The sequence below is a fragment of the Erythrolamprus reginae genome, chromosome 1, assembly GCF_031021105.1.
Source record: "Erythrolamprus reginae isolate rEryReg1 chromosome 1, rEryReg1.hap1, whole genome shotgun sequence".
Lineage (NCBI taxonomy): Eukaryota > Metazoa > Chordata > Lepidosauria > Squamata > Dipsadidae > Erythrolamprus > Erythrolamprus reginae.
In genome coordinates, this window is record NC_091950.1 from 54876215 (window position 1) to 54900004 (window position 23790).

The following is a 23790-nucleotide window of genomic DNA, read 5'->3' on the forward strand; positions in this document are numbered from 1 at the left end:
TAATCAGAGATTTGAATTTAGCAGAAAAGTTTTAGTTTATTTAATTGAAATAGGAATTGTTAACATTATAGGCCTAACATCAGTGGCCCCATGAAAACGTTTATGCCCAGTCTTCTCTAATAGCCAAGATCAGTTTAGAAGAGGTAACCAGATGATACTACCTGAGCCAGCAAAGTGCCTTTCCTCCCACAAATGAATGCATCTGAACATTTAATTGTCATAAGTGGAAAAGCTTCTGCTAATTTTATTTCCAACAAATTTCTTGTGAAAGTTATATACATTTTTGAGATGTTGTACTTTTTTTTGTAACTGAACACAGATATATGTGTCCATCTATCCATTCATCCACCAACCCATGATAAAGTTACCTTTTGTGTGCACGCCTAATCGATATGAGCCAAAGGTAAAAATTTTCCCACCAACGTTTTCTATTACAGATTGTGGAAGATTCTGATGAGATAAAAAATATGATTTGAGGCTTTTTTTCCATTTTGTGAACCATGCAGCCAATACAATATTGACATATAGAGAGCAGATGCTAGCACACTATCTATATCATGTATCCTGACCTTCAATTAGTAGCTTATTGCTGAGACATATAGAACAAATTCATCTATATACAATAAAATCCTACCAATTATAATGGCTTTCTCTAGCTCAATGGAAGTCCTACCACATTTTCCCGAAAATAAGACCCTGTCTTATATTTTTTGAACCGTGAAATAAGTGCTTGGCCTTATTGCCATGCACTCAAAAGCCAAATTAGGCTTATTATCAGGGGATTATCCCCCTATTTTGGGGGAAATAGGGTAAGTATAGTTCAACATGAACTAATATAAATTTAATGTATCTAATCAGAAGTTATAAAAAGTTGTTTCCTTAAATACTGAAAATCTACTTGTTGAAATAGTGCATTGTAAGATTACAAGAGAAATGTAACAAATTGAGAATTGCAAAGAAAATCATTACAAAGTTCAATAACTCTTAGTTACTTTCATTTTAGGAAATCGATAATAATCTCTGTCTACTGGAGATGATAAGATTTATAAGAGATTAAATAAACAAGTCTTTAAGTAAATCTGCAAGGACAAATGTCTGAAAGTCTACTTTTTTCTCCTTGAAACCTTTTACTATTCCATGCTTTATTCGTACTAAAACTATGAATATGTAACATTCCTCTCAAGATATCTTTTATCCATCTGATGGAATTATCACCTACAGCAGTGATTTTCAACCTTTTTTGAGCCGCGGCACACTTTTTACATTTACAAAATCCTGGGGCACACCACCAACCAAAATGACACAAATCTAATAAATAAATAAATAAATAAATACATACATACATACACACACACACACACACATACATAAATAACCCCCTCATATATATAATCCCATGTAACATCCCCTTATAAATACAGTCAATCATCAATCATCCCTCCTGAAATTTATACCACTGTCTCATTTATGGGTACTTCTCCTGTCTTTCCCCCTTTTCTCTCTCATGTTTCTCATTTCTCTCTCTTCCTCCCTTTTTCCCTCATTCCTTCTCCCTTTCACTTCTCCTCTTTTTCCATCCCTGTCTCTCTCCCCCCCTTATGTGTGTGTATGTATACACACTCCAACCATTTCCAAAACCAGGTGAGGGCTGGGGTTTAATTCTCTTTTATTCTTTTCAAAAACAGGTGAGGGCTGGGGTTTTTTTCTTATTATTTGGGTGCTTTTTACCATATGCTTCAAGAATCACCTCTCTCTCTCTCTCTTGTTTCTCTCTCCTCTCATTCTCTGCCTCAATCATTTTCTCATTTCTCCTCCCCTTTTTGTTCTCATTTCTCTCTCTCTCTCCTTTCCTCTTCCTGTCTCTCTTGCTTTCTTTTTTTCTCTCTCTCTCTCTCTTGCTTTCTTTCAGTATCTCTTGCTATCTCTCTTTTTCTCTCTTGCTTTTCTTCTCTCGTGCTTTTTCTTGTTCTTTCTCTCTCTCTGTTGCTCTCTCTCATTCTCTTATTTTCTCTCTCTCTCTTTTCTTTCTCTCTCTCTTAGTCTCTCTCTCTTGTTCTCTCTTATTTTCTTTCTCTCTCTTTCATGCTTTCTCTCTCTTGTTCTTTCTCACTCTCTCTCTCTCTCTGTTGCTCTCTCTCGTTCTCTCTCTTCCTTTCTTCTCTGTGGAGGCCAGCGAAGGTTTCCCTTAGTTTGAATGTTCCGAGCAAGCAGCCCCTTTACTGACAGCCCGGGACGGGACTGTGAGAGGGGTGGGCGTTCCCACAGCGCTTGGAGCGGCTAGCGGCCGGATCGCCAGCGCCGCTGCAGCCACCGCTGTGGAAGAAGCCGCACCCAAAAAAATCCGGAGAGAAGGAAGGATCGGGCGGGCGGGGACAGCCACAAGTGGAAGCATCAGCCCTGGAGCCCCCTCGCGTCCATGGCTTCTCGTCGATGTCTCTGCCTGCCCGATCCGCTGGAGTGCTAATAGCAGCGGCGGGCAGGAGCCCCCCCCCCGCTATTCCCGCCGCTGCCACCGCTATTAGCACTCCCGATGCCACAAGTGAAAGCCTCAGCCGCTGCTATTGCCACCGTGGGGAGGCAGGGGAAGCCGCGGCTCCCTTTACTCCTACTGCCGCACCTCCCTGCCCCTGCCTCCCCACGGTGCCTCCGGCCAAATGCGCCCCTGGCTTCTCCGCCCTGCCCCATTGCCCGCCCACTCTCCTCCACCGCCGCCTCCTGCCTTGGGGCGAGCAATCCGGGAGTCCGGGACTGTGTGGCTTTGCGCCATGAAGAGAAAACGGCAGCAGGGAAAAGTCGGCCGTTTTCTCTTCATGGCGCAAAGCCACACAGTCCCGGACTCCCGGATTGCTCGCCCCAAGGCAGGAGGCGGCGGCAGAGGAGAGTGGGCGGATCGGGCAGGCAATGGGGCAGGGGGGAGAAGCCAGGGGCGCGTTTGGCCGGAGGCACCGTGGGGAGGCAGGGGCAGGGAGGTGCGGCAGTAGGAGTAAAGGGAGCCGCGGCTGCCCCTGCCTCCCCACGGTGCCTCCGGCCAAACGCGCCCCTGGCTTCTCCCCCCTGCCCCATTGCCTGCCCGATCCGCCCACTCTCCTCTGCCGCCTCTCGCCGCGGCACACCTGACGGTGTGTCGCGGCACACCAGTGTGCCGCGGCACACCGGTTGGGAAACGCTGACCTACAGGTTTACACCATAATACATGTGATGATTTTTTTAAGCTTTGTCATTTTAAAATGAATACAAATATTCATACCTTAATTTCACTGATTTCTCGTATCCATTCCTTTACTAAGTTATTTAGCTTTCCCAAAATTAGAATTCTGTTGATGAAATATATAATTATTACATGTATATAACTTGCTAATATTACTATCATCATAATCATCACCACCACCACCATTTTTCTATATTTGATGTTTTTGTTTGCTAGGCTGTTAGCTATTTTAGGACTTCCACATTTTTTTTAAAAAGTCTTGAAATGCCTAATTACATTGCACTTGAAAGATAATAAATAAAAAATACTCCCATTTGCTAACAATTCAGTATATATTTTATGCTAATTTTGTGCTGAAAAACTGTGCAACAGATACAATTCCCATTTCACTCCTACATGTGATGAACATGATCAGAAAATGCCTGTGTATGATAGGAACAACTATACTGCAAAATAAGAATCAAGCTGAATGAAAGTTTCACAAAACTAAACTTTTTAAAATTTCAACAACTGGCGCCTAAGACAATTGGAAGAACATTTTTGTTCTATGTTGCTTCTATTATGAATTTTCATTTTTCCAGAGAAAATTTCACACAAGAAAACTAAAAAGAATTTTATTCACCTGCGTTGCAGTTCTTCCTCCTCTTCAAAGACACCAAAGGGTTTTAGGGTTTCAATTAGCTTCTGGGCAAGTAAACAGTCATTCTCCTTAGGGGAAGCTAAACTGATTGGTGAGGTAATGCCATAATGTTTCTGCGGTTGTTGTGTTTGTTGTGATCCCTGGGTTGTAACTGGACTACAAGCAAACAAAACAAAATTAAAATAAATTACATTTTAATAAGAAGTTACTGTACTCAACAGAAAAAAATAAACTAAAGCTAGAAATTTGTAAACAAATATGTATTTATAGGTTTGTAAACAGTTATTAAATAAACATACTATTACACATGACACCACTTCTTCAGTTTTGGTCACCACAATACAAAAAAGATGTTGAGACTTTAAAAAAAGAGTGCAAAGAGCAACAAAGATGATTACAGGACTGTAAGCTGAAACATATGTAGAAGGGTTGTAGATCATTGAGATTTAATAGTTTGGAAATATGCTGGAACTCTACTGTTGGTTTCACTTTGTAAATAAAATATTTTGGGGAATCAAACAGTTTCAGTGTGATTAACAATAGTATATCTACTGAGTTTAATTTTCTTTTTGTTCTAATGTTCTCTCCAAACATTTATAAGAAGCCTGAAACTAATTAGGCCACAGTTCTTTTTCCTTAGTTCTCAGCATAGATGGCGCAATTAACACAATAGTTGATCAGCATTTTAAAGTAATGTGATATACTGTATATACTCGAGTATAAGCCAAGTTTTTCAGTTGGGCTGAAAAACGCCAACCTCGGCTTATACTCAGGTCACTGACGAGTCACCACAAGCAGGCGCCCCGCGGGAGCCTGGCAGGCATTGGTGGCTTGGGCGGGTGAGGGAGCTATGGCAGGTGCCGCCTCTTCCTGGTTGAGGCAGCTTCGGGGGTGCCTTTGGGAGGGAGGGACGCTTGAGACCATCCTTGCAGAGATGTTGCCAGGAAGAAGGAAGAGGAGTTGGTCCCGAATCCTCGTGTGCGCTGCAGTTTTGGCGTTGGGGGGGGGTCTGCTGCGGAGAGGGAGAGCGAGAGAGAAAAAGGGAGAGATAGAAAGGGAGGAAGTGTGTGTGTGAGAGAGAGAAATAAAGCAAGAAAGAGGGGGGAGAGAGCGGGAGAGTGCCGCTTTTTTGCTTCTTCGCCATCCCGTGGGGAGGGCGCTGGCCTCTGCCCTCAGCCTGGAAGCCCTGCAAGAGCGGGTGAAGGGCAGTAAGCAAGCCACCAGGAAACCCCCCCCCCCCCCCGTGCACTAACTTGTTGACAGCCACACCATCCCGGATTGCGGGGAGGGGAGCTTTTCCCCGGCCAGGCGATGGTGAGGCCCTCCCGATGCTCGCCCACCGCCCAGGCCCCGCACTTGGAGCCGGGAGTGACGGGCCTAGCCTCAGCTTACTTGGCCCCGATGCGGCCAAAGCGTGGGGCAGAGTAGGCAGCAGCGGCTGCTCCAGGCCCGCCCCCGAGCTGAGCTTCCTTTGGCTTCCTTCGAGGCAAAGCTACAAAGCTCACCTGCTCAACAAGGACCGGCTGTTGGTCCCTTGAAGCTGCCGCCGCCGCCCACCGCAGAGATCCCTTCACCCGAACGGAGGCAGCGGCGGCTTCAAGGGACCAACAGCTGGTCTTTCTCGGTGCTGCGTTGTTGCAGCCTCTGAAGTGGCCGCCACTTCCGGGCAAAGGGATCTCCTCGGTGGGCGGCCTTGGAGGCTGCAGCAACGCAGCGCCGAAAAGGACCAGCTGTTGATCCCTTGAAGCCGCTGCTGCCCACTGCGGACATCCCTTCACCCGAATGGAGGAGGAGTCGGCCTCAAGGGACCAACAGCTCGTCTTTCTCGGCGCTGTGTTGTTGCAGCCTCTGAAGCCACCGCTGCCTCCAGGCGAAGGGATCTCCTCGGTGGGTGGCCTCGGAGGCTGCAGCAATGCAGCGCCGAAAAGGACCGGCTGTTGGTCCCTTGAAGCCGCCACCACCCACTGCGGAAATCCCTTCGCCCGAATGGAGGCGGCGGTGGCAACTTCAAGGGACCAACAGCCGGTCCTTCTCGGGGCTGCGTTGCTGCAGCCTCCAAGCTCCGCTGCTGTCCCCGGGTCATCGTAAGAGAGAGAGAGAGAAAAAAAACCATTGCTGGAGAGAGAGGGGGGACAGAGAGAAAGAGAGAGAGAGAGAAAGCAAGAGGGAGAGATAGAGAGGGAGATAGAAAGGAAAAGGAAGAGAGAGGGAGAGATAGAAAGAGTGAGGGAGAAAGAAAGCGAGAGAGAGAAAAGAGAGGAACAGAGAGAAAGAAAGAAAGAGAGAAAGAGATAGAGGGAGAGAAAGGAAAAGGGAGAGAAAGAAAGGAAGAAACAGGGATAGATAGAAAGAGTGAGAGAGTGAGAGAAAGAAAGAAAGAGACGGAGAGAGAAAGGGAGAGATAGAGGGAGAGAGAGATACAAAGAGGGAGAGATAGAGAGTGAGAGAAAGAAAAAGAGAAAGGGACAGAGAGAGAGGGAGAGAGAAAGGAAGAGGGAGAGATGGAAAGAGAGTGAGAGAGAGAGAAAAGAGGAAGAGAAAAATGAGAAAATGATGGAGGGAAAGAACAAGGGAGAGGAAAATGAAACATGAGAGAGAAGGAAAAAACGGAGAGGGAAGAGAGAAGTGGAGAGGTAGGAGGGAGGGAGGGAAGGAGAAATGGAGGGAGTTTGTTGATTTGATTTAAGTTTAAATTTACTTGTTAATAAAGAAGTATAAATTACTTAATTACTTTATTACTTCTTCTTTATTTTAAATATTGTATTTGTTCCCATTTCGTTTTTTACTTTAAATAATGTATGTGCAGTGTGCATAGGGATTTGTTCATAGGTTTTTTTTATGGTCCGTCCCTCCAACAGTCTGAGGGATAGTGAACTGGCCCCCTGTGTAAAAAGTTTGGGGACCCCTGGACTGGAAGGCACAAAAAAAAGGAAAAAAGGAGGGGGGACCCAAACCCAATCCTAGAAAGCATAATGTATGCAAAACTGAAACTGAAGGACACATACATTCTTAATTTCCAAGGCAGTTAAAATAACAGCTAAATGAGTAGTTTCAGAAAGAAACTACAGTACAGTGATCCTTCGAGTTTCGCGATCTCGATCTTTGCGAAACACTATATCGCGATTTTTCCACCCGATGACGTCACTCCCTTCCTTTCTCATCTTTCTTTCTCTCTCTCTTTCTCTATCTTGCTTCTTCCTCTCTCACACTCTCTTCCTCCCTCTCTCATCTCTTTCTTTCCTTCTCTCTCTTTCTCTATCTGTCCCCCTCTTGCTCTCGAGCGGCAGGCGGCACCCAGGGAAGGTTCCTTCGGCCGCCCAGCAGCTGATCTGCTCAGCAGTGCAGTAGCAGCGAGGAGCCGAAGATGGGGTTTCCCCTTTGCGTGGGCAACGGGGAAAACCCATCTTCGGCTCCTCGCTGCTACTGCGCTGCCGAGCAGATCAGCTGCGGCAGGCGGACAAGCGGACAAGCGGCGGACAAGCGGCGGGCGGAAAAGCGGCAGCCGGACAAGCGGAAAAGCGACGGACAAGCGGCGGCCGGACAAGAGGAAAAGCGGCGGACAAGCGGCGGCCAGACAAGCGGAAAAGCGACGGACAAGCGGCGGCCGGACAAGGGGACAAGCGGCGGCCGGACAAGCGGAAAAGCGGCGGACAAGCGGCTCCTCAGCTGCTGGGTCTTCCCAGGTGCGGAAGTAAAAACACCATCTGCGCATGCGCGGCCATGGAAAAAGGGGCGCGCATGCGCAGATGGTGTTTTTATTTCCGCACCACATCCCGAAAAATCAATTATCGCGAGGGGTCTTGGAACGGAACCCTCGCGATAATAGAGGGATCACTGTATACAGCATACAAATTCAATTAAATAAATAAATAAATTTTTGATCTGCTGTTTTCACAGAAGATTTAGGTACATTTAATTAACATGCCAAACAAAATAAATAAAACAGTTTTAATATTCTAAATGAAGCTTTGAATAGCTTGCATGCTGCCAGTTTCTACACTTTCTACAATAATTTCTATTAGTAGCTATTATTAGATGTTCCAAGGGGAGGTTGTTGTAAGTGAGGTGCATAGTGTCACCAAACCATCAAGTGCAGTTAGTAGAAATAAAAAGAGGACACATTTTCTTGTGGGTGACTCGACTGTTAGAGGTGTTGATTTCGGACAGAGTAAGGATGTGGTGAAGCTGATGAAGTGTCTCCCAGGGGCCACTGCCAGCAGGGACAGGAGGTGGATTACAAATATTGTCAAGGCTGTGAGTAAAGGTAATAACGTTGATGTGGTGGTGCATCTTGGCACAAATGATTTGTCCCAGAGAAATGTTAATGTAGTAAAAAGAGATTTCCAATGTCTAAGCATGGAGCTGGACAAAATAACTGATTCAGTGACTTTCTCAGAGGTGTTACCGGTTTGTAGCCAGGAGGATAAAACAACTTGTATCGGAGAGTTTAATGTGTGGTTAAGGCAGTGGTGTAAAGCTGAAGGTTTTGGCTATGTAAGTCATAATGTCAGTAGGTGGTATAAGAGGGATGGTTTGCATCCATCATACAGAGGTACCCAGGTGCTCAGTGAGGAGTTCAGAACTTTTTTGGACAGGCATTTAAACTAGGTAAAGGGGACAGAGATGTAACTGATGTGGATGATTTCTGTCCCCGACCAATGAGGATAAATCAGTTTCTGGAAGCTTATGAAAAGGGAGCTGCAAATAAAATAGATATACTAGTTATTGATGATAAGGGACAAAACTAATAATGAAAACAATGTTCTAAGGATTCTAATGAATGGGAAATATCCATACCAGGATATACAATGTATAGGAAGGATAGAATAGAGAGAAGGGGAGGTGTTAAGGAAAGTCTAAAAACAACACTAATTCAAAATACATGTAAAGATCTGGAGACTCTCTGGGTTTGCATGCAAAATAAAGAAGGTTCTATCATTAGAATTAGGGTGATCTATAGGCCTCCAGGGCAATCTGAGGAATATGACAACAAGATGGTGGATGAAATTACCCAAATGGCAGTAAAGGGAGATATTGTGGTTATGGGTGATTTCAACATGCCTGATGTTGACTGGAATATCCCCAGTGCCCTTACATGCAAAAGTAAGAATATAGTAGTGGCCTTTACAGGAGCAGCTCTGGCACAGCTGGTTAAGACACCGACTAGAGGGGAGAATATTCTAGATTTAGTCTTTACGGATGGGAATTGGGTTTCAGAGGTTAAGGTGGGAGAAAATTTAGGTTGCAGTGACCATCTATGTTTGTGGTTTGATGTAAAAACTGATTGTGAGCAATCCTATACTGCATCCAAAGTATTGGATTTCAGAAAAACAAATGTTAATGCAATGGGAGAATATTTAGATAATGAATTAAAGGGGAGGGATAAAATGGCAGGAGCGAGCACCCAGTGGACTGTATTAAAAAAGGCCATTTTAAAAGCCACTGGACTGTATGTAAGGCAAATAACTAAAGGTAAAAGGAAGAAGAAATCGCTATGGTTTAGCAATGATGTAAGGGCTATATATAGTCAATGAAAAAAAGGCTGCCTATAGGAGTATAAAGAGTCTGGAGGCTTAGCTGATAGAGAGGTGTATAAAATGAGACAGAAGGAGGCAAAACAGATAATATATGTTGCTAAAGCCTCAAAAGAGGAAGAAATTGCCAAATCTGTAAAGAAGGGGGATAAACCTTCTTCAGATATATTAGTAATAGGAAGAAGAAAACTGCAGCATCACGAAGCTTAGTACCGGGAATAATACATGCATTGATGGGAATAAGGAGATTGCTGACCATTTCAATGGCTACTTCTGTTCAGTTTTCTCAAAAGACACCTTACAATATAATATTATAGATGGATATAGCATTGCTTCCAGCTGTACGGATTCAGCTCCAGTGATTTTAGAAGCCGATGTCTTAGAAGAACTTGAATGATTAAAAATAAATAAGGCAATGGGTGCAGATGGCATCCACCCCAGAGTTCTTAAAGAACTCAGATTTGTCATTGCTACCCCCCTAACTGATTTGTTTAACCAATCCCTGTTAACAGGAGATGTTCCTGAGGATTGGATAATGGCCAGTGTTGTGCCTATCCACAAGAAGGGCAGTAGAGAAGAAGCTGGTAACTACAGGCCAGTTAGCTTGACATCAGTTATAGTTAAAATGATGGAGACTCTACTCAAAAAGAGGATAAATCAGCACCTAAAAAACAATAACTTATTGGACCCAAATCAGCATGGCTTTAATGAAGGCAAATCATGTCAGACTAATCTCATTGATTTCTTTGACTATGTCACAAAGGTGTTGGATGAAGGTGGTGCCGTGGATATTGCCTACCTGGACTTCAGCAAAGCCTTTGATATGGTTCCACATAAAGAGCTGATAGATAAATTAGTGAAGATTGGACTTAATCTCTGGATAGTTCAGTGGATTTCAAGCTGGCTGAAGCGTAGACATCAGAGAGTTATTGTTAATGGCGAGTATTCTGAGCAGAGACAGGTTACAAGCGGTGTGCCACAAGGGTCTGTTCTGGGTCCTATTCTTTTTAATATGTTTGTGAGTGACATAGGGGAAGGTTTGGTAGGGAAGGTTTGCCTATGACTCTAAAGTGTGCAATAGGGTTGATATTCCTGGAGGCGTCTGTAATATGGTAAATGATTTAGCTTTTCTAGATAAATGGTCAAAGCAAAGGAAACTGCAGTTTAATGTTTCCAAATGTAAAATAATGCACTTGGGGAAAAGGAATCCTCAATCTGAGTATTGTATTGGCAGTTCTGTGTTAGCAAAAACTTCAGAAGAGAAGGATATTGGGGTAGTGATTTCTGACAGTCTCAAAATGGGTGAGCAGTGTGGTCGGGCGGTAGGAAAAGCAAGTAGGATGCTTGGCTGCATAGCTAGAGGTATAACAAGCAGGAAGACAGAGATTGTGATCCCGCTATATAGAGCGCTGGTGAGACCACATTTGGAATGCTGTGTTCAGTTCTGAAGACCTCACCTATAAAAAGATATTGACAAAATTGAACGGGTCCAAAGACGGGCTACAAGAATGGTGGAAGGTCCTAAGCAGAAAACGTATGAGGAAAGACTTAATGAACTCAATCTGTATAGTCTGGAGGACAGAAGGAAAAGAGGGGACATGATCGAAACATTTAAATATGTCAAAGGGTTAAATAAGGTTCAGGAGGGAAGTGTTTTTAATAGGAAAGTGAACACAAGAACAAGGGGACACAATCTGAAGTTAGTTGGGGGAAAGATCAAAAGCAACATGAGAAAATATTATTTTACTGAAAGAGGAGTAGATCATTGGAACAAACTTCCAGCAGACGTGGTTGGTAAATCCACAGTAACTGAATTTAAACATGCCTGGGATAAACATATATCCATCCTAAGATAAAATACAAAAAATAGTATGAGGGCAGACTAGATGGATCATGAGGTCTTTTTCTGCCGTCAGTCTTCTATGTTTCTAGTATCAGTCCAATGTTTTATTCAATAACATCCTATTATCAAACAGACTAATATAAACACATGCTACTGTGAGTTTTTAAAATCACCCTAACCATCATATGCCACTCTGATTGTATCCAGGTGGATACTCTATCATATTCTGACACCAGTCCATTCCAGTTATAACCAGTTTAAGACTTGGATACAGGTATTTTATTTCAATGGTTTTCAACTTGTGAGATCTATCAACCCCTTGGCTGATTTCTTTTCCATAGACTCTATATGGTCTCAGAAGAAGCTTTGGGGGAAACAGGGAGAAAGATACTATCTAAGATTTTATCATCCATATATTGGAAACAGAAGCCATTAAAATCTGTCAGAATCTTTCTTACATATACCCAAAACGCTTACTAATTGATACTTGTTAATCAAATGGTTTTGAAGGCAAAATAAAGTAAATAAATAGTAATTAATGTTCATTTGCTAGTCAACTTATTCTTTCTAGTATCTGTCAATCTTAAAACACCGTGTTGTACACTACTAAATTACTGTATTCTTGCCATAGTGATATTTAATATAGTTGAGATCTCAATGTCATTATTCATTACATAGATAATCCTTGCTTATTGATCACTTGTTCAGTGACTGGTTGCCATTTGTGATCTTACAAGTCAACCTGGCAAGTGCCCCAAGGTTTCCTGCAGTTATTATTATTATTATTTATTAGATTTGTATGCCGCCCCTCTCCATAGATTGTTATCCACCCTCCAGTGTTTGCATGCAGTCTGTCCAAGCACTTCTCTAACTCACACACACCTAGCCCTCCCAAATGCCACATGGGGATGCCCTTGTGGACATGTGGCATTTCCATGCTCCTTACTGGTACTTTCCCTTTCTCTTGTACTTGTAACAACCTGCAAATCTTAGGTTACAACAGCAACTGGGACTGATGGGATTGTCATTGCTAAGTGATGTGGTTATATGACATTGCTATTTACAAATACATTGGTTAAAAATTGCAACCTCACTTCCAAATATAGTATTATAGTAACCCAAAGACACCCGTATGTTATTTTATTTGGCAGTCTCCCTCAAATCTGCCCATGCCAGAAACACTATTTTGGAAAATCAAACTGGAAGCGATTGCTATTGATCAAAAAGTAAAAAATCAAATTTATGATACATCTTAATCTAACATATTTCATAAATGTCATGTTTTAAAAGAAATTCAGAGAACTTTTATATTGTAAAGCAGGGGTCCCCAAACTTTTTACACAGGGGGCCAGTTCACTGTCCCTCAGACTGTTGGAGGGCCGGACTATTAAAAAAACGTGTGAACAAATCCCTATGCACACTGCACATACATTGTTAAAAGTAAAAAACAAAATGGGAACAAATACAATATTTAATATTTATTCTTCCTCTTTCTCTCTCTCTCCCTTTCTCTCTGTCCTTCTGTCTTTCTAGTTCTCTCTCTTTCTCTCTGTCCTCTCTCTTTCTTTCTTTCTCTCTCTTCTCTTTCTCTCACTCACTCTTTATATCTCTCCCTCTTTCTCTCTCCCTCTCTCTGTCTCCTCCTTTCTCTCTCTCTCCCTTTCTATCTCTCCTCTTCCTTTCTCTCTCCCTCTCTATCTTTCCCTCTTTCTCTCCCCCCTCTCTCTTTCTTTCTCTCTCTCTTCTCTTTCTCTCACTCACTCTCTTTCTCTCTCCCTCTTTCTCTCTACCTTTCTTTCTCTTTCTCTCTCTCCCTTTCTCTGTCCCTCTTTCTTTCTCTCTGTCCCTCTCTTTCTTTTTCTCTGTCCCTCTTTCTTTTTCTCTGTCCCTCTCTTTCTTTTTCTCTGTCCCTCTCTTTCTTTCTCTCTGTCCCTATTTCCTTCTCTCTGTCCCTCTCTATCTTTCTCTCTGTCCCTCTTTCTTTCTCTCTGTCCCTCTCTTTCTTTCTCTCTGTCCCTCTCTTTCTTTCTCTCTGTCCCTCTCTTTCTTTCTCTCTGTCCCTCTCTTTTTCTCTGTCCCTCTTTCTTTCTCTCTGTCCCTCTCTTTCTTTCTCTCTGTCCCTCTTTCTTTCTCTCTGTCCCTCTCTTTCTTTCTCTCCCTTATCTCTGTGTGTGGGGGAGGCGGCTGCTTGAAAACCCCTGACCTCCATCGCCTCCCCCCCCACGGCACAAGGCGAGCACACCTCGCCGCTGACACAGGCGGCGGGGACTGCCCTGTCCCCCTGTCCCCCCTGCGCATAACTACGCAGCCCCAGATCGCTCGCTTCTCCAGCCAGCAAAGCCGACTGCCCGGCTTTGCTGGCTGATGCAGGAAAGGAAAGCATCACATTTAAAAAGCACGCCACTTTCTGGGACTGCGGCGCCGTGGTGGCCTTCAAGCGCGGCCCTTCGCGGCGCCCCACCACCCGTTCCTGCAGGAAGAGATCGGGCACTTTACCGGGAGGTGGAGGCGGCTGGGTGCCGGGGAGGGCGAAGGAGTGGACGCGCCTCTCAGCTGCAGAGCGGAACGGGGGTGGAAATCAGCGGCGGAGTCCGGCGCTGGGGCCATGCGGGACCGCTCATCCAGGCGCGCATGGACCGGCAAGCCTGGATGAGCGGTCCCGCATGGCCCCAGGCCCCCAACGCTGGACTCAGCCGCTGATTTCCACCCCCATTCCACTCTGCAGCTGAGAGGCGCGTCCACTCCTTCGCCCTCCCCGGCACCCAGCCGCCTCCACCTCCCGGTAAAGTGCCCGATCTCTTCCTGCAGGAACGGGTGGTGGGGCGCCGCGAAGGGCCGCGCTTGAAGGCCACCACGGCGCCGCAGTCCCAGAAAGTGGCGTGCTTTTTAAATGTGACGCTTTCCTTTCCTGCATCAGCCAGCAAAGCCGGGCAGTCGGCTTTGCTGGCTGGAGAAGGGAGCGATCTGGGGCTGCGTAGTTTTGCGCAGGGGGGACAGGGGGACAGGGCAGTCCCCGCCGCCTGTGTCAGCGGCGAGGTGTGTTCGCCTTGTGCCGTGGGGGGGAGGCGATGGAGGTCAGGGGTTTTCAAGCAGCCGCCTCCCCCCCACACACAAACTTAGCCATGGTGCACTTAGCTGTGACTTTCAGTGGACAGTTTTTCAATTGCCAATCGCCTTTTCATGAATTTCGCGTCCACTCACCGCGGAGGAGGGGAGGAGGAGGTGGAGAGGCAAGGGGGCGGGGAGGAAAGCGGGCCTGCAATTGGCCAATTTCTTTCTCGCCTTTAGGGAGAGGAACTGTTGCTGCTCTGCCATAGGGCAGCAACAGTTTCTCTCCCTAAAGGCGACAAAGGAAGGGGCCAATTGCAGGCCCGCTTTCGTCCCCGCCCCCTTGCCTCTCCACCTTCTCCTCGCTGAGCAGCCGACCGCGGTGAGTTGACAGGAGATTCGGGAGCTTATTTTATCGACCAGTAAAATCTCGTGAGCTTGCCACGGGCCGGTTAAAAGACCTTGTTGGGCCGCATCCGGCCCGCGGGCCGTAGTTTGGGGACCGCTGTTGTAAAGAATAGTTTTGTGTTAAATTTGTGTTAAATTTAGAATAGATTTCTAAATAAACAGCTATCCACTGATTATATAAATTTGAGACAAAATAATGTTTATATTTAGAATGGAGAATACACATTCAAAATCAAATAACTACATGGACTTGCAATAATTTTAAACTGTTGAAATGATCAAAATAAACTTAATTATATTGAATTTTTGACTTAATCTTTGACTTTACATCTATAAAAGGACATCCAATAGTGGGCATTTTTCTACCACTTGATCTGTAAGCAGCAGCATTGTCACTGTCTTCTTTCTTATAGGTCTGATGGTTAGTTAATTAAGAGCATATTATTGCAGCTAATATAATAAAAAAATCAGTAGATGCTTCATGGATTATAGAAACAGCTTTGATTGCATGGATCACATCAAGCTCTGGAAAGTGCTGTAAAAATGGCATCTCATTGTCCTCATAAAAAATTTACAGAGCTCAGGACCCTATGGTATGGACAGAAAATAACTGGTTCCAGGTTTGTAAAGAAGGGTGACAAGACTGTATTCTTCTTAATATTTATCTAACATTCATATTGAATATACAGTGAAGTAAACTGGATTGGAAGAGTTATTTTAAAACTGGAGGACGAAGCACCAATAACCTGTCCTAAGTTGATATTACCATGATACCAAAAAATGCAAATAATCTGCAAACCTTAGTATAAAAGTCAAAGAGCACAGTGAAAAAATTTGACTAAAATTAAATATAAAGAAAAGCAAACTGATGACAACAAATAGAACAACTAGGCTTAGAATTGACAATGAAGATACTGACTTGGTGGTGGTAGCTTTGGTCATTTAGGATCTACCAATTACAGTAAAGAAACAAGCAATTAAGAAATATGCCACAGATTAGCACTTAGTACAGCAGCTATGAAGACTTTGGAAAAAAATACACATTGTCTTGAGCACATTGGGAACAATCAATAAAATAAACTAATGGATCACTGAACAAATCAACCCAGAATTCTCATTCAAGGCACAAATGATAAGGCTGAAATTTTCCTATTTAGGACACATTATGTGAAGACTCAGTTCTCAGGAGAATGCTATAATCCTGGGAAAGGTGAAAAGGAAAAGGACATCCAGTTGCAAGATGGATGGATTCAGTTACAATGTAATGAATATTGTAACTAAATTTATGACATTGGGAGGAGAGCTGAAAGAACAGATTATAGAGACAGATCATCATGGACTAATAGAGTGACTAGAAGCTGAAAAACGTTTTGATCGGCTTCATCCCAGACTAGTAAAAATGGAAGCTTTGATCCATCTTGTGATGATGGCTGAAGAGACTATGTGACACAAGGGTACTTCTTAGAAAAATACTAGATAGTTTCTGAACATGAACTATCTAGGTATCTTTTTTTATTGTCCAGCATACATGTAAATTATTCATTCCTATCCCACCTTCCATTTGGCTCAAGTGACAAGAAAAAATAAACTCTTGACAGTTCATCTCTGGAATGAAAGTGGTAACCATTCAAAAAAATCTACTTATCTGATGCATTGATCCTCTGTGGCAGAACTTTCAATCTCCAAGATCGGTGACAGGTATTAGGAAGATCATCTTCACAATAACCATTTTAAGGGTATGGTATATAAATATTCAAGATGTGAGAATCTTAATGTCTTTACTAGGTTAAATACAACATGGAAAAGCAATGCAACACTAGTACCATAAGTACAAGGGATTCGCTAACTTGGATTATTATGCAAAACTGGACCAAAAACATCCTTTGATTGGGACTAAGAACCACATTTTTTCTTAAGGTACTTGGTAAAAGCTATACTCTCTCAGCTCTAGGGAAGTCAGAGTTTGGAGCATCAGAGCTTAAGTAGATGTTTACATTTTTTTCCCTTCATTCTAGGTCTGATTTTGTAAAGTGATTCTGGGAGATGATTGACACAACTGGCTCTCCTCAACCTTCAGTAAAACAATTCTAAATAGCAGGGTCTCAAATATAAAATTCTATTTGGACAATAATTATATGGACAGACCTGAGTATCTGAGGGTCATCCAATTCTAAGTTCTGCTCCTTTGTTATGTAAAATAGATTAAGAATCAGCAGGAGCAGAAAGAGGCACAGAAAACAGTGTTAGGTCCTTGTTGTGAGTAAACTGTCCACTTCTGTCCCTTTCCTAGGGAAATGTGGTAAGCATTTCACCTTGCAGTTGCCTATTTCCTAGTAGGTTGTTTTCTGCCTTCTGAATCATGTAATACTGTGACTGGCAAGTGCCTCTACAACTTACTGTAAGGCAGTGGAAGGGATTGTACCTTGCCAACTAGGTGCTATCTATATACAATTATTATCCTTCACGTGACTGGACTAAAAAACTAGCATAAACTAGATGTCCTTTATATACTCTCTGCTTTAGAATGGAACCCAAATATGCAGTTTGTATAATAAGGTCAGTGAGATGTCTTGCTTCCTTAAAAGTACAAGCTCTGGAGGGTTCTGATTGCATACTTCTATTTTTTGATAGATTGGGGCGGCATAGAAGTAGAATGAATGAATGAACGAACAAACAAACAGACAAACGGAGGAATTTTCTACAGGTCAGATAAATGGGGATATGTAAGTTTGCTTCCTTCGGGCTAGGGAATGCTAATTCATCTCATTTCTGGAGGCATGCTATGATGGATCTCAGTATCATCATACAGAATATCAGTTTTTTGTTTCAGCTTATAAATTTTAGGTAAAGAATAGCTGGCCTTTGTTTGAATACTTCTGAACTAATGACACTAGTGTGCCTGCCTTCTTGATCTGCAAGAGAGAGTGGGTGATTTATTGGTGGGATCTAAGGGAAAAATTAAGAGAAGAATTCTAGGAAAAACCTGGGGAACAGTAAAGAAGGACTATTAATTACCTACCAAAATAATCTGGACATTGGTTATCACTTCCTCAGTTATAGGCAATGGAATATAGATTAAGATGCTGGACCAAAACCTAGGATGCGGTGAATTCTCTTTTAAGCATGGAAGCAAAGTGGGTGATCTTGGAGGAATCACTCTCTGAATCCAACCCACAACTCAAGGTTATTGTGGTGGAAGAAATAAAAGCATACATTGACTGAAGCTATGTAAAGTGAAAATATAAATCTAATAAATAAATAAAGGGGGTGTTTGTTATGTGGTATGGCTATTATCCAGAATTTACAAAGAGAAGAGAGGTAAATTAACATACCTCAACTGCCATATTGTTACTTCCTAGTATGGCAAAACTGTAAGATTCCCAACCTTGGAACAGATAGATCTGGAGTGTAAAGTAAAGTTTAAAAGGCTACAAAAAAGTTATGAAGCATTGTGTTCTCTGCAGCATCTGTACCTCAAGGCAAGCCAAGGCTGAAATTTGAGGACAGGGTTTTTTTTCTCTACCACAGTAAGTAGTATAACAAAATTAGAGTAAATGAAAGAAGATTTTCAGTACTGAATGCAGGACTCTAGTTTAAGAAAGAGCCATTCTCCTAACTCAGGGGTAGGCAAAGTTGGCTCTTCTATGACTTGTGGACTGTGGAGAGGAGCGGCATACAAATCTAATAAAATAATAATAACTCCCAGAATTCCTGAGCCAATCATACTAGCTCAGGAATTCTTGGAGTTGAAGTCTACATGTCATAGAAGAGCCAACTTTGCCTACTCCTGTCCTAACTGAATTTAGAGAAGCTTCAATAGGAAAAAATGAAACCCCAAACAAAGTTTTCTAGTCTGATTGCTTATTCATATAAAACAGGACTGGGCAATTTTCCTAAGGAGCCAAATGAGATATTGAGACTTTTTCTGCCTCCCACCTGCAATGCTGCCACCACTTTGCCCAACCCTGATGTCGTAAGCTGCACTGGGACCATGCACGACACATAGGTAATAAAATGTCCAAGTCATTTTACATTGAAGTTTACAGAACCCCCACCCCCCTCCACACATACAGATCAATGTTTACATTTTGATTCCCACCATCCACTGGAGCACAAAATGGGAGTCATCAGAATCCTACACCATCGAGCTGAAGGCCTGCCTACCAGCAAAGATGGGAAAGGAAAAAGAACTAAACATAACAAAATAACCCCTCAGAACGTATGACTATCCTAAGTGCGCCTTCATCAAATCTCAAAAAAGAACCTACAGGAGCTACTTCATAACAGACAATGAGAATAATAAAAGAAGCAACTTTGTCATTACAGGAATATTGGAAAAGCTCAGGAAGATCTTTAGCTAACACAAGATATGTGTACAAACACAAGGCAGAAGTTTGTCCAGCCCAAGGATAAAGCATCTAGACACAAACTGAACAACATGGTACATGCAGCACAATGCAGTGAGGCATGTACAAATCTGTACATTGGGAAACAAAACAACCACTTCATAAGCGCATAGCACAATATAGGAGAACAAACACCTCAGGACTAGATTCAGAGTTCATCTGTATTTAAAAGACAAAGACTACTTTTTGTACCAGCAAAATCCACATTTTGGACAGAGAAGACTGTTTGAAAGAGGGATTAAAGAGGCCATCTATGCCAAAATTGAACAACCCTCTCTCAATGGAAGGGGAGGGATAAGACATTATCTGTCTACAACATTCCTTTCAACAGTTCCAAGAAAGTTACATATACATTTGCACTACTCAGGTGACTTTGATGACACAGATAAACCTCCAGGTGGTCTTAATGACTCACTAAAAGAATGCAAATAACCAGCTATCTGCAAGGAGTTTAAATCCTTCCATTTTCCACCATCCAGTCAGAGCTGAAAATGTTTCTTGGATAAGAAACAAAAGCCCTTCAAAGAAAAACAAGGAAGTTCTATTTCTTTTTGAAAAAGTCCCTTTGGATGTCCAGATCTTATGTAAAGAGTTAACTGTGACATGGGCAGCAAATAAATTTGATAAATAAAGAACCATGAGCAAAATATTCATTATTGAGTTATTGAGATAAATTTCCCATTTACTAGAGAATAACCAGGTAAGAAGTAATCATGCACCCTCCCAGAGAATGAAATATTTTGGGGAATATTAAAAAAGATAGAAGCCCATTAAGAAATCCAGGTTGGTCTATTCACAAACAAAAAGCCTTTAGGTCCAGATGATGGGATTAAGAATTTACACACCCCACCCAAATTCTAAGAACATGACCTTTAGGGCATAATAGGATTAATCCACCACCATTAGAATAGCAAAAGACACCAGGCTCACTACATTGCACAACCCATTGCAACATCTTTGCACAACCCCCTGCAGCTGAACCCTATAAAAATCCATGTACTCATCAATAAACAGAGTCCTTCTTTCCAACCAGCCCCCATTTTATTTCTAAAATTTTATTTATTTACTTATTTATTATTTAGATTTGTATGCCGCCCCTCTCCGCGGACTCACAACAAGACACAACAAATCGTAACTGTTTCTTCTGACATGGAACCTGACCAGATTTTCCTCCTACAACCAGATACCCTGTATCAGTGTTTCCTAACCTTTGGCAACTTGAAGATATCTGGAGTTCAACTCCCAGAATTCCCCAGCCAGCATTCGTCCAGATATCTTCAAGTTGCCAAAGTTGGGAAACACTGCTCTATATGATTGAATGGAATCATTGCATGTAATCCAAATCACAGAGATGGAACTTCACTGCAATTAATTTTCTCCTGCCATCCAGGCAAAGAAGTAGTCCCAATATACTCCCACTCCAACTGCAGCATCTCTACTATCCTGAGTGAGACTGGAAAAAGATTTCAGTTCCCCCATTTTATATGGCCTAAAAAAAATACCAAAACATTAAAAAAATACAGGAAATACCAGCCAACTTGTCAATATAAATATGACAATGATAGAAAGGGTGACCTGTGGCTCACAAACATTTCCTTTTTAATTGATACAATGGCCATAAACAAATAGTTGAGGATGTTATATTTCAGCTCTGATATATTTCACAAATTATTCAATACTGTATTTGTTATATCCTGTTTTATACTTGAAAAAGTAGGAAGTTTTGGAAGAAAAGTAGGAAGTTTCAGTAAGAAAAAGAAATATTAACAAATTATTGCACATTTATAGAACAAGCCAATTTCAGTTAAATTTTCAATAAACTAAGAGACTTTTAGTTAGAACTGTAATACTTTTAACTAAGTCTTCTGAATTTGCTTCCCAAACGATGCTTTGGAGTGCATAGCAGTTATCTGCAATAACTTAAAGCTGCTTTAAGAAGCTGCATACAGGTGCTTAACCACAGGCATTCCAATGTTTCTTTTTGAAATTCAGACTGAAATATTGAATTTAAACTGCAACTGCAATTGTCCCAAAGCATTCACAAAAATCATAACAATTGTTTCCTAATGCTACTTTAATTACAGGCTTTAGGAGCATACACGACTACAACAGTTTGTACATCTATATGTATTTCAAGTAGGGAAGGTAGCAAAGTAATCTTATACCATTCAGTAATACAATTATAATGCAAAAGGTATCGATGCTTGGAAACTGTTTTTAAAAAGCGGCCGAAGAAAATGCTTACATCAATCAAACTCATTTAAGCTGCTGTTCTTCCAAATCTTAATACAGTATTCCTGAACGTACCAAAACATTAGGAACATCACAACGGGCGCGGAGGGGGAGGCCATACCACACCAATGACAACCAGAAGGAAGCGAGAAAAAGAGGATGGGTAATCCTTCTTCAAGACCCTTTACAACTGATATTCGGAAAAGCTGTAGGCGAGCTCAAATCAATATCTCCCGCCCGGAACGCTTCTCGCATCAGGGGGAAGGGAAGCGGAGTGAGTTGCAACCCGCGAGCAAGTTTCATTTTCAGCGGCAGCGCCGCTGCTTAAAACACCCGCGGAATTGCACCAAAGTAGCTCGATTCCAGCCAAGGCAGCATGGATGCACGAAACCTCCGGGCCCCCACCAGACCAGACCAGACGCCCGACAGAGCTTTGTAGTAGCCACACGCCCTCCTTCTCCCGCCAGGCCCCACGGAGGCTTTAAGGCAACATCACGTGAGCGGGGGGGGGGAACCCGCCACCTGAGTGCCACCGACCGCGCGGAAAACAGCTTTGGCCGAGGCTCGGCCACAGGGACTCGGAAAGCCCCATCCGCGACTCCCGAAGTTGTTCGGTTAGAAGGGGGACAAAGAAGCTATTCAATGAGACTCCCGGCCCGATTCCGTCTCTGGAAGTGGGTTCGGCTGAGGGAAGAATCTGTCCGGCCTAATAACGTGAAAACAAGAGGGGCCCGGCGTGAGTTCGCCAGCAAAGAAAGAGAGGATGGGGGGAGCTGAAATGTGGACACGAGAAGAAAGCCGGCCGGCCGGGCAAATGGCCGCGAACTCGCCACGGCCCGGAAGCGCTCACTCAAGTTGCCTCCCAAGGCTCCTGCCAGGCCTCATGAGTATGCCCGAAACAGCCCCTCTCCCTCCTTTGGCGGCCCTCAACTTACAACGGCATCGTCTTCTCCGCCTGTGGTTAAGCGCCGTCTCTTCTTCTCCGGAACCGTCACTCTTTCCGCCCCTTGAAAACGGGCCCCGTGAGCATGATACGGGCCTGGCTGGGGGCCCCTCAGAGAGGGTGAAGAACCTCTCACTAGGCCTGCTAGTTGCTGCTGTTGTTGCTGCCGCCGCTTCTAATTCTTCCTCTTCCCCTCCGGCCTCCTAACATGGCGCCGAGGCGCTACCACAGCAACGTTCTGGAGATGGGAAGGAGAAGGAGGGGCCGCGGTGCAGAGGCCAGTAGAACGTGCTGACGCAACGGCGCTTCCCAACCCTCTGCGTCAAGTGACGAGAGAGGGCTCAGGGTAATGCGCTCGACGGTCGCCGCTTTGCAATGGTTTGTGGGTAAGGTAGTCCTCCAGGCGATTCGAGCGTTTGAAGTGGGGACGAATTAAAAGTTTAATGATAACGGTTTCTGCCCTGACTGAGCATGCGCCGCGGAAAGGCACGGAAGTTAGTGCTCTTGTTTGGTGTTGCGACAGATGTTTATTTTTTGCCTTTATGATTTGTCAAAGGGCCGACGGGAGGAGAGAAATCTCCCATTTACACTTAGAGGCAAAGCTTGCACTTCACAGTAATCAGTTTTTCCTTAGAATGTTGTATAATTTGTCATTTGTTAATTACCTCTTCTCTTTGGTTCATATATATTTGAGCCATTATTTTATTATCCATGGTTTGTGAATAAGCTAGAATTGGAAACAAGCTGTACAATAGATACTAATAGAGGTATTTATACAACATGCTAAGTTAAAACCGAACAAATCATGTCTTAGCATATTTGAAATAAGTCTTGTATAATTAAGGAAGGGGAAGATTTCATTCATAAGCTGCCCGAATAGAAGAATAAAAGCAGACTATTTAAATACAGTGATACCTCGAGATACGAGTTTAATTCGTTCCGGACCTGGGCTCTTAAGTCGAGCAGCTCTTATCTCGAACGACTTTTCCCCATAGGAATTAATGTAAATAATTTTAATTGGTTCCAGCCCTCAAAAAACTCACAAAGTTAGTCTAAATTATGCAGAAAGACATGTTTTTAATGAAGAAATGTACATGTACATATAAATGAATAATGAAGTTTCTTTCACTTAACTTGTAAACTTTCTTAAACTTTTAAATTTACATATGTTCAACTTCTCTGCCACCCAATCCTGTAGGACAGAGGTCCCCAACCCTTTTTGCACCAGGGACCGGCTTTAAGCGATCAAGAGAGGAATGGGTGAATGAATGGACGGAGGGTGGGAAGGAAGGAAGGAAAGAGGGAAGGGACAGGAACAGAGGAAGGAAGCAAGGAAACTTATGAAAGGGGAGAGTAAGAGAGGAATGAGTGAAGGGAGGGAGGGAGGGAAGAAGGTGGGAAGGAGAAAGAAAAGAAGAAATAGAGGAAGGGAAGGTAAAAGAGAGAAAGAAAAAGAGCAAGAAAGAAAGCTGCAAGCACCCCCCCCCCCGAGCCCCCCAGGCCGGCTGCAACCTTTTAAAACACGCGC

The 23790-nt window shown here is 43.2% G+C and overlaps 1 protein-coding gene across 2 annotated transcripts in view; it reads right to left on the minus strand.

The window, feature by feature from the left end:
• Positions 1 to 22629, minus strand: part of PAPOLA (poly(A) polymerase alpha) — a 54376-nt gene extending 31747 nt beyond the window's left edge. For both annotated transcript variants that reach the window (XM_070752661.1, XM_070752650.1), the window contains exons 1-4: positions 22255 to 22629; positions 3831 to 4004; positions 3248 to 3314; positions 369 to 450 (exon numbers count right to left, since the gene is read on the minus strand). In XM_070752661.1, the coding sequence (XP_070608762.1) occupies positions 369 to 450; positions 3248 to 3314; positions 3831 to 4004; positions 22255 to 22262 (331 nt within the window). In that variant the 5' untranslated portion in view covers positions 22263 to 22629. The remainder of the gene's footprint in view (positions 1 to 368; positions 451 to 3247; positions 3315 to 3830; positions 4005 to 22254) is intronic.
• Between the last annotated feature and the right edge of the window lie 1161 nt (positions 22630 to 23790).